The sequence below is a fragment of the Eurytemora carolleeae genome, unplaced genomic scaffold, assembly GCF_000591075.1.
Source record: "Eurytemora carolleeae unplaced genomic scaffold, Eaff_2.0 scaffold416, whole genome shotgun sequence".
Taxonomy (NCBI): Eukaryota; Metazoa; Arthropoda; class Copepoda; order Calanoida; family Temoridae; genus Eurytemora; species Eurytemora carolleeae.
Window position 1 is genome coordinate 119 of NW_019396362.1, and position 11,681 is coordinate 11,799.

Consider the following 11,681-nt stretch of genomic DNA (forward strand, 5'->3'; position numbering starts at 1 on the left):
TATGATTATGATTATGATTATGATTATGACTATGACTATGACTATGATTATGATTATAATTATGATTATGATTATTATTGTTATTATTATGATTATGATTATGATTATGATTATGATTATGATTTTGATTATGATTATGATTTGATTTTGATTATGATTATGATTATGATTATGATTATGATTATGATTATGATTATGATTATGATTATGATTATGATTATGATTATGATTATGATTATGATTTTGATTATGATTATGATTATGATTATGATTATGATTATGATTATGAAGGAATTGAAGCTCAGTTAGCGGACAGGGAGCGTGTGAAGGAGAAGTTAGTGGAACTTTTACCAAAATTTAAACGGAAAATAAATAAGGTAATTCCCTTTTTTAGTTGTTTGTTTTTAGAGAAAGTGTTTTCTGATATAATTTTTAAATGTACAGAAAACATCTTTTCAGTAAAGAAAAGTAAAATATAATAATGTACTAATAATAATAATGATAATAATATTAATAATATTTAGCTGAAATATTTCTTTAAAGCAAAAATTATATAATTTTAATGCAAAAAAACAGATTTATTTATTATCACAAAAAGGCTTAACTATTTCTAACAATAAATATTTAAAACATTGAGAGATAGGTTTTGTCGTGACCACTGAAAGAACAACATTAATTTAACTTTAAATGAATTCCTGGGTGTTCTTACTTGTTTTTTGAAGGCTTTTACAAATGTATAGTCTTAAAGAAGTAGTTGACGATTTTCTTTTTTTGGCGTAGTTTTATCTATCCTTTAATGAAATGAAAAAGAAACTTATTTAAAAACAGCCTGCAGAGTGCAGATGGAGATTTACTTGAAATCACGTCTACAGTTCTTCAGGAGTGATATTTTTCAAAATTTTTAGAAAGATTTTTGATGATTTGAGGAAAAATCAGAAAGTGTACATCATAAGACTATTTTTGTATTATTCTTTTGATACTTTTTACCGCAAAAAGTCATTCATTTTCTTAAAAATCATTTTTTTCCCAATTCTGCGAATAAAACCTTCACAAAAATCTGCGCAAACAATTATAACTTTTTTGGGGGGAAATAATTTACGGGGGGGGGGGGGCAAGAAAATATGAGAAAATGTACACCCCTGCAGTCCATTTAAATCTGCAACATGATTATTAGATAAGCAGCTGCATTGCTGACAATACTCATAAAGGTTGATTTATCAACTGTGAAGAAATCTAGTGCTGTAAACGGACCCTCCTCTTCAAACATTGCTAGAACTAAAAATAATTTATTGATTTTAATATTTTTATATTTTTCCTAAAAAGTGACTCTCCATTTACACAGGTACATATGTATCACTTAGAATTACTACAACAGTCCCTTAAGTTTTGTAATATTGTTCTTACCCGTTAATATTTCTGGTTTCTCAGTATTTCTGGATTTTAAGGAAACCAACCTTGAAAATAAATAAAAATTATTGGCCGTATTTATCAAATGTTCTAAAGAAATATTAGAGTAAAATGCCTCTTTTTGTCTAAATCATTTGGATTTGGTTCTTAAGGTCTTTAATTTGGAACAGATCCCGTATTTAGGAGTTGGAATTATTTACGAGTGATAAAAAAAATTGTGTTGTGAATCCAAGGATAAAGCAGTTTTATCAGATATTTAAACGTCCAATGGAATAAATTAATTCCTCCTGAAACCGAATTGATTGAATTTGAGAGGTCGCTGAACTCCCAAATGCCGATTTAAATCCTGAATCACCTAATCAAACCCTCCTGAATATTTAACTTTAAACCTGAGACACAAGATTTGAACCGGTGGTAGGCAGTTTACCGACTTAGCTCAAATTCAATCAAATTCATTGAATTTAGTCTATGGTTATCCCGTAGTTCAAATTCAGCAGGGTCATAATTGAGGATTAAGCTCTAAATATCTTTTAAATCTAATAGTTGCCACAGTGGATATCGAGATCAAGCATTGTATAGCTTTCACACACAAAAAGTGTCGAACTTCGAAAATTTCGTTTTTTACCTGAATTTGCTCTTGTTACTGCTAAATGCCTTGTAAATACAATCACATCGGGATGTTATTGAGTAAAGAATTGCAAAGAAACAGAATCCATTTGTTAAATTCAGAATAGACAATGAGTATCCATACACTGCTGACGATTTAAAACTGTAGAATAACATAAGGGCGGTTGATCCAAACAAAGATATGAGGGCGAAGAGCATGGGACTAAACCCTGTTTTCATTCTCCTGAATCCTTCCACAATTTCTAGTTGTTTTCTTATCATGAATTCTGCATGCTTGGTATTTGTTGCTTCGCACATTTTGCTTTGGAAATCCTGGCTTATAGTTTGCAGTAGCATCAGAAAACAAAGTATTTCAAATGTAAGAAAAGCTACTTTTATCAAATACAATACTCGAATAATTTCAAATTTTTCCATTTGTGAAAGTTTTGTATCAAAGAATGCCGGGAGGATATTTACCCCAACAGTTATGATCCCTGCTAGAATGGTAATAAGATTCTGTGTTGGGCGAGTGATGGTTTCTAGGTCTAGCATTGATTTCTCGACCAGATTCCCCATCATCCCTGGCAGGATAAAGGGTAGTACAGCGCTGAAAGCTGTCAGGGACATCGTAGCCAAGTTGTTCACATTTATTAAAAATGTCGAGGTTCCGAAAGTAACTGATGTAAACACTGCTAGACAGATTGCACAAACTGAAGGCACTACACACCAGATGGAGTAGGATAACACTGTTTTCAGATTACAAATCTTGAAATTCAATTTACCACTTTCATCTTCGGTTACAGGAATCAATCCTTTTATAAAATGTTTTAAGACTAATTAAAGCGAAATTTCAAATGACCTGTCAGACCCGATATACAACGATACCCTGAAAACCTTTAATTAAACATTAAGGACACATAACTCAGTTTAACTAAGTGTATATCTCTTAAAAACTGTGTAAAAAGCCGTGAACATGGATTGTACGCTATCTTATTGTGTGAACTCGATGCGGCTGACGTCATATTCATTCCTGTATAAACCAGAATTTTCTTTGCCTAACAGGGTTTTTAAAAGTTCCACCGAATATTTATCTTCTGCCACTTCTTGAAAGTAAACGTTAATCTATATAATAAACTGAAGACATTCATATATATGTTGCCTATAGCCGGCAAAACGGCTGGACCGAATGGGCTGACATTTTTTTGTGGGCACTCATGGGTGGCGCGGGGTGTTGTAGGCTATAAAAATTGATTTTTTTTTCCAAAAATTTTTCCACTGGCAACGAGTATTCCTTAAATGTATAATAACTTGCAAACAAAGTATAAGAGTTTCTGTAGAGAAATAAGGATAAGTCTGTGTGGTCAATGGTCATCAGTCAAAAATGTAAAGGGTACCGTTGTGAATAGGGGACGCCCCTCTTTAAATGGAAGGTCCTTTAAAATTACCCTTGCAGGTCAAGTCATCTAAAAATATATACCCCTTGGACTCTCTCCTATAGTTCTATACTGCTCCTAATATTCAAGATAGAAATTAGGAAATTTAAAAAAAATCCGCTGACTATGGTTATCATTTTTTTAAATATTTGATAAATTAAATGTATACTGACCAATGAAAACTAGCAACTTTATCAGTTTCATTTCAATTTTTTTTCCTTTCTAAAAATATAGATCAGAAAATTTATTTATAATTTTCAAAATTTTATTTATTTCATTACCTTGCCAGTGTTCGCGTGTAGTTTTAAACTGTTTGGAAATAAAAATTGCTCTGTTTATTTTTTAATTACTTCCTTATTGATTTTTAAACAAACTTTTCCGTTCTTCAATATTTTAACTGGAAAGTTTAGTTCTTACTGGTTTTAAAATTGAAGTAAAAAGTATTTACTATTTTTTTATGAACAATACTCTTCCTTCCAACATATTGGATGAAAATAACTTTTAAAAATTGGGTTCACTTGGGGGGGATTTTTCAATAAATTTTTATTATTGTGATAGTATGTAGTTTTACTTTGTTTAATATGGTAACATTGCTAAAATTTGGTTGTGTGTCAGAACCTATTTAAACAAGTTTCCGGCGGCATGAAGATGCGATGCGATCTGATGGCTGTCTTGGGGTTACATGTCGGGTTCCCGTCCTGATTTGATTTGATTTGATTTGTTATAATTGTTATTTTTATTATCATTATTGTTATTGTTATTGTTATTGTTATTGTTATTGTTATTGTTATTGTTATTGTTATTGTTATTGTTATTGTTATTGTTATTATTATTGTTATTGTTATTGTTATTGTTATTGTTATTGTTATTGTTATTGTTATTGTTATTGTTATTGTTATTGTTATTGTTATTGTTATTGTTATTGTTATTGTTATTGTTATTGTTATTGTTATTGTTATTGTTATTGTTATTGTTATTGTTATTGTTATTGTTATTGTTATTGTTATTGTTATTGTTATTGTTATTGTTATTGTTATTGTTATTGTTATTGTTATTGTTATTGTTATTGTTATTGTTATTGTTATTGTTATTGTTATTGTTATTGTTATTGTTATTGTTATTGTTATTGTTATTGTTATTGTTATTGTTATTGTTATTGTTATTGTTATTGTTATTGTTATTGTTATTGTTATTGTTATTGTTATTGTTATTGTTATTGTTATTGTTATTGTTATTGTTATTGTTATTGTTATTGTTATTGTTATTGTTATTGTTNATATACCGGTTAAATATATTAAATAGATGAAACCTTAGCAGATATACAGGTAGGGTTGTTAATCGTTTTCAAAAATGATCGTTTCGTTTTCGGATAAAAACGACCTACTCGTTTTAAACTTTTAAAAAACGAATAACAATCGTTTTTGAAAACGATCGTTTTTATGAAAACGATTTGTGACCGTTTTTTATACGATTGTTTTTTAAAAAACGATCGCTTTTAACAATTTTGAAAAAAAAATTATTGGCAATTATGTTAACGATCGTTTACGAAGCGTCGTCGTTAACGATCGTTAACGAAGAGTTGTCGTTAACGAAACGACGAACTTTATAAAAACGGTCGTTTTTAAAAAAAATGTCATGCAAATTTATTGAATGTCTTACTTACTTGCTTACTTGTAGAGTAATTTGCAGAGGGCCTCTTGGTCCATAGCGCAGATGTCGGTTTATTCCTCAAGGAACGGTGTGTTCATCGGATCAGAGCTCCAAAAGTAGTCTCGCCCACACTGATCCTGATTGCATAAATAGGGTTACAGATTAATGTTTTCCAGTCTTGTCTTGAATATTTTTACTGTTCTGGAATCTTTTATATCTGTAGGTAGACTGTTCATGAGATTTACTACTCTATTAGAGAAGAAATTTTTTCTAATATCTGTTCTTGATCTAGTAGCAACAAGGTTCATACTGTAGGCAGTGTTTCTGATCAGTCTATTAGCACTATCTCCAAATGTTGTAAACCAAATTGTGGCATCTACACGATCATGACCATTCAAAATCTTAAAAGTTTGTATAAGGTCAAACTTTTTTCGACGATCAGCAAGTGAGGTCAAATTAAGCTCAGATAGTGTTTCTTCATAAGTTTTACCAGATAGACCAACAATGAAATTAACTGCTTTTTTCTGGACTCGTTCTAGGATTTCAATATCTTGTACTAACCAGGGATGGCAAATTCTAAATGGCACCGAACAAACTGTTTGTACAATAGAAGGAACACTTTCCTGTCCCTGTACATGAAGGTTCTTGTTATTTGTTTCAGTAAGGCAAATGCCCTGTTAGCAGCCTGAGTACATTGTAAAGAGGGTTTGAGGCTATTACTCATTAAGACTCCAATATCTCTCTTTGTTTATAGATATGAGATCAGTTCCATTCATATTATAAATGTGATGACTGTTGGTTCGTCCCAAATGGAGAACTTTACATTTTGCTGTATTAAATTTCATGCACCAAGTTACATGAAGTTAAAAAGTTGTGGGGGAGCTAAAACTTCTTGATATTTTCTTAAAAACTTAACAATGATAAGTACAGATGCCCTTCAGGTGGGTTTCCTCTCTTCGTTAACGATTGTTAACAAAGGGTCGTCGTTAACGATCGTTAACGAAACGACGAGTTTTATAAAAACGATTGTTTCGTTTTTGATTTTTTGTCGCCTTTTTAATAACGAAACGATCGATTTTTCAAAAAAAAAATAACGTTAACATCCCTACACCCAGGTTAAATATATTAAATAGATGAAACCTTGGCAGATATACAGGTTAAATATATTAAATAGATGAAACCTTGGCAGATATACAGGTTAAATATATTAAATAGATGAAACCTTGGCAGATATACAGGTTAAATATATGAAATAGATGAAACCTTGGCAGATATACAGGTTAAATATATTGAATAGACGAAACCTTGGCAGATATACAGGTTAAATATATTGAATAGACGAAACCTTGGCAGATATACAGGTTAAATTCATAAAGTTCCTTTGTAACAGTTGTAAATATAATCACTAGATAATCTACAGATTGGTTTCAAACCTGCAAATTATTTAAGAAACACTGCATTTTTTTCTAATTTTTCTTATCCACAAATACCCTTTATACTATTAATTTTTATTGAGTTTTTAATAAAGGGCTTGGCATGACAACAAATTCAGTCAAATAAATGTTTTTGAAATATTAAAATCAATAAAATTTTTAGAATTTCTCTGACAGTACTCTAGGAGAAGGATATGGAGGAGTAGAAAATAAATTACAGGTAAAATAAAAAACTTGATTGTTATTGTTTTTATTGTAACTACGGAAAATCGTTGTGAATCGTAAACCCACATTACCTTTGAAAATCAAGTCCTTTCAAGAATGTTTATGTGGTCGTAATGCGTTCCTAAAACTCCGATCTGATTTGATTTGTTTTTATTGTCATTTTTATTGTTATTGTTATTGTTATTGTTATTGTTATTGTTATTGTTATTGTTATTGTTATTGTTATTGTTATTGTTATTGTTATTGTTATTGTTATTATTGTTATTGTTACTATTATTATTCCTGAATGTTTAGGAGTTAGAGGAGAAGAATAAAACATTATCAGATAACCCTGGTTTACTCCAATTATACAAGGTATTGTTCTTTTTTTAGTTTCTTTTCTGTTCATTTATCTGGAAGTATGTCCTATCATACTATTTTATTGTAGATTTATCTATTTTTTGATTAATTAATCGTCTCTGAAGTCTCATCCTTTGAGGGTAACCCTGTATGTAAGTAAGCCTGATAATCAATCAATTTAGGATCTGGTAATAACACAAATCATATCAGCAGAAGAGTTTTGGTCGAGTCATGCTTCTCAGTATATAAAGCAGAAGCAGGGAGTGTTTCAGGAGGTCGGAGTATCAGGTAATAGCAAATTTAGGAGTTCAGAGGTTTAGTCCGAAGGTCAGCGGTCTGAAATAATTATTCTTTAAACCTATGAAGGCGGTTGGAATCTACCAAAAAGGAAAGGAAGCGTTTAAGGTCTGGGTTTTGACGCAACTGGACCAGGAGTTTAATTGTAGCTAGGTCACTGTCAGATTGTGGTTTGATATTAGGTCTAACTCTAATTGTCAAGTTAACAGAGAAAATATATATGAAGTTGATAGGAGGTGCATCTTTTACTGAATATCTTTCTTAAAAAAGTATCCTAGGATCCTTCTTATCGGAGATAAAACCTCAAGCTGATGGAGCTAATGGTCTCCGGTACAATTTAACCCCAGACATCATTGAATCCATCTTCAAGACCTACCCCGCCGTGAAGAAGAAGCACTTTGAGAATGTGCCCAGTAAACTCAGTGAACAGGAGTTCTGGACTAAATTCTTCCAGTCTCACTACTTCCATAGGGACAGGATACATGCGCAGGGGACTACAGATATATTTACAGAATGCGCCAAGGTATTTTTATAAATCATAAAAATTATTTTGGATCCAACTCATTGTAAATATGATGAAGTAATTAATTAGGAAAGCAGGTTTTGATAAGTATTTTATTACAAGGAAACCTCTATTTAAAAAAACCGAGGGGCATAAACGATTCACAACGGTACCCTATGCTTATTAATGTGGAATTTTTTTTTTAGTTTTGCTTGCTTCAAAAGTGACTTACAATAAAGGCTATTATGGATACCGTGGTGAATCAGACATGCCGCTACTTAAAATTACGTCCTATTATTATTATTAAAGAGATGGACTGATTGGGCTAAAAGTAATTAAAACATTACGTAAAAATATTTTAAATATTCTGTGTTGTAGGAGGATGATAAGTTTATGAAGAAGCAGATGAAGAAGGGTGTAGATGAAACCTTGGCAGATATACAGGTTAAATATATTAAATAGATGAAACCTTGGCAGATATAATATTGTTATTGTTATTGTTATTGTTATTGTTATTGTTATTGTTATTGTTATTGTTATTGTTATTGTTATTGTTATTGTTATTGTTATTGTTATTGTTATTTCTATTGTTGATATTGTTCTTGTTGATCTAGGGAGGAACAAGCCAGAATATAATTCACCAGAATATAATAAAAAGATTCAATCATCATTCAATAATGGTAATGGAGGCTGCAGAAAACAAGGAGGCCGTGGAGGAGGCTCAACCTCAACCTCCGAAGGTGACAATTTGGCCTAGAGACTGCTGACGTTATTTCCGGTGATCCTTCATCGATCGATTCACAGTGGTACACTTTAACCTTTTTCAAAGCATAATTGATTAAGATATCCTTGAATTTCTATCTGAAAATCATAAAGTGAGCAGACAAGTTAGGAAATTGACAGAATTTAATTCTGTTAAAAGTTTGATAGCGACGATATCTCCTGATTGTTGATCTCAAATAAAGGTTTAAAGGACACTGCTGTAAACGGAAATGTTAAAATGGAGGATTACCTGGAATTATGTGGACACTGGACAGCCCATTTCAGCTTACATTTTTAGAAGTGTGTTTTGATATTCAATACCTTTTCTAATCATTTTATGCTGTTTCTAATTATCTAATTTTATGTCATTTTCATGCCATGTCAATTGTCAAAGTTATGCAATGTCTTTTTATTATTATTAATTCCTTGTCATGTACATTTTGATAGCCGGACGTTTTACCTAATCGTTTTGCGGCAAATTACTTAAACTGCAGTTAGGGCTGCTTTTAAATACAACATAATTTCTACAATATTATTGATAATAAGAAATCTATATATACTTTGCTTATCTGTTTGTCTGTCCGTTTGTATCCAATAAACGTAAAAACGGCTGAACCGATCGGGCCCAAATTTTGTGTTGAACCTCACATGAGCCAAGGAAAGGTTTATGTATTATTATATTTATTATTTCCATAAGATAATTTTTAATGTATATCCACATCAAAGAATTTACAATCAGTTGAACTCGTATATTTCTCGCAAGAATTCTTGTCGATTGGGGTTCCCATTCAAAGAGGGAGTACAAAGACGTCTATTGGATTAAATGTCGGTTCCCGAAAACAAAACTAAATGCAATTCCTCCATGACAATATTGAAACTGGATTTATGAAAAATTTGTGTTAACATTAACCACTGCAGTGTACATGTGAATAATGTACGTAAACAGTACAATTCTGCACATTCATTTTGTCCAGAGCCCAAAATTTAAAAGAGTATCGTTGAACAAAACTCCCGGGTTTCCTTTTTGGGGTTTTATTATTTGTGTAGATTTTGATTTAAGAGATTAAAAAAAAATGGTAAAATATGAAGAAACTAAATAAAATAATATTTCAAAACAAAAATATCGATATCTACAAAACTGGGTAAGCCCATTTGTGAAACCCAGGTTCCAAAACTGGTTTTCATAACGATACCCTGTCTTAAGTTTTGGGCTCAGGGATGTTTAAATTAATTTTATGTGTGAGCATTTTGGGTATTTTTTAAATATTCAAGTTTCGGCAAACCCTAAAATTAGTTAGTTTCAGCAAGTTATTAGAACTGAAAATCAAGCATTTACCACCAAAGAGAATAAGGTGAAACGTCCGGCTATCGTACATTTTATATTGATTAGGCATCAAGGAAGAGATTAAACGAGAAGACAGCTTATGAGGATCTTGATGCCCCTCAACCTAAGAAGGAATCCAACCTTAGTCTCAGGTCTGACTCATTTATTGTTATTAGAATTGAATAGATTTTTCAAACAAATAAGCTTTTGAAAATGGGAAATGTTATAAAAGGTTTTGCAATTAATTGCCATTAATTAATTGATTTGACATGATTTGGTTTGGTTTGGTTTGGTTTGGTTTGGTTTGGTTTGGTTTGATTTGATTTGATTTGATTTGATTTGATTTGAGATAATAATCAAACAATTTCTTAATTTTCCAGCCGTATGGAAAGATATTTTACTGGCCCTACCCCGGCAGCTAGCCAGGATTATCTAACTCAGGTTTAATTTTTCATAATTAGTATTGTTAATTCCCCTCCCCTCTCACTTCGCTTGAAAATTCATTATTTTCCATTTTTAAGCTCTAGACTTTATATAAAACGAAGTTTATGGCATGGGTTTGCAATACATTATAAATAGGGACGGATACAGGGGGGGGGGACATTCGCCCCCCCTGAATTTGGAATTTTTTTCCTATTTTCAGAATAGCTTCTCAATAGCATGCTTAAGGGAAAGAAACCCTAGTGCAAAACAGGATAAATATCTATACTTACTTGGAATACTTGATGCTTAATCGCCAGGGCTCCAGTTAGGAACATAGCGGGAATCTCTGGTCTTGACCTCACGGAGTAGAGATCTTAACCTCACATTGTGCATCCTCATAAGTTCAGTCCTCGCTCTCTAGTCCTGGCACAAAGACTTTCTAGTTAAACAAATGATTATCGAGCAAATTTTTGAAGATATTAATTGATTTTGCTTCCTTAATGTCCGGCGGCAAGCTGTTCCATTGGTTAGCTACTCGATTTGAGTAAAAATTATGCCTTACATCCATTCATCTGTCTTAATAAACTATAATGTGTGAAAAATTAAAAATCTAGTTTTTTAGTCTTTAGTCAATAATTTTGTCTCTTTTTGAGTCTTTTAAGTCAAAAAAAAAAATTTTTTCCTATAAAATCTTGCCGGCCTTCACTTAAATCTTGTATCCGCCCCTGATTATAATAAATAATTAAAAATATTATAGTAAACAGGAGTTTATGTTGATTTTTTACTTTTGTTATAATTTTGAACAAATAAACGTTTACTTTGTATAAGAAATACGTAACTATCTAGTAGTTATGACTCAATTTTTTATTCTGATTTTATGGCTTTATAAGGGATATAAGGCCACTCCGTCGATCTACGTCCAACCTCCTCAAACTCAACTTTCGACTTACACGTCCTTCTGTCCAAACCTAATTTGATTTATGATATTACACAGCTGTTGGTCTCCTCTAGTTTTTTGTTTACCTGGTTTGAAACCCACGTTTATGTAGGATGAGTTAAAGCGCAGTAGAACGAACCTAGCAGCTGAACTTGAAACCTGGGCAAGCTTTGGTCAAAGGTAATTCAAGGATTTTACAAACAATTAAAATCAAAGGCGTAACGAGGGGGGGGGGGCTAAGAGGGCTCATCCCCCCCCCTTATCAAAAAACCTAGAATGTTTGGTTTCCAGAGGTATTTTAAGCCCCAACATGTGCTGACTGATTCGAGCCCCCCCTCCCCCC

General features: G+C 31.8%; 1 protein-coding gene across 1 annotated transcript in view; it reads left to right on the top strand.

Annotated features, from left to right (window-relative positions):
- Window positions 1-266: 266 nt before the first annotated feature.
- LOC111701732 (general transcription factor IIH subunit 1) overlaps window positions 267-11,681 on the top strand; it is a gene marked incomplete at its 5' end in the record, with an annotated part of 16,141 nt that continues 4,726 nt past the window's right edge. The window contains 9 exon segments of the mRNA XM_023473140.1: window positions 267-377; window positions 7,049-7,108; window positions 7,276-7,381; window positions 7,669-7,913; window positions 8,271-8,336; window positions 8,507-8,632; window positions 10,045-10,130; window positions 10,359-10,419; window positions 11,451-11,518. Of these exon segments, the coding sequence (XP_023328908.1) occupies window positions 267-377; window positions 7,049-7,108; window positions 7,276-7,381; window positions 7,669-7,913; window positions 8,271-8,336; window positions 8,507-8,632; window positions 10,045-10,130; window positions 10,359-10,419; window positions 11,451-11,518 (929 nt within the window).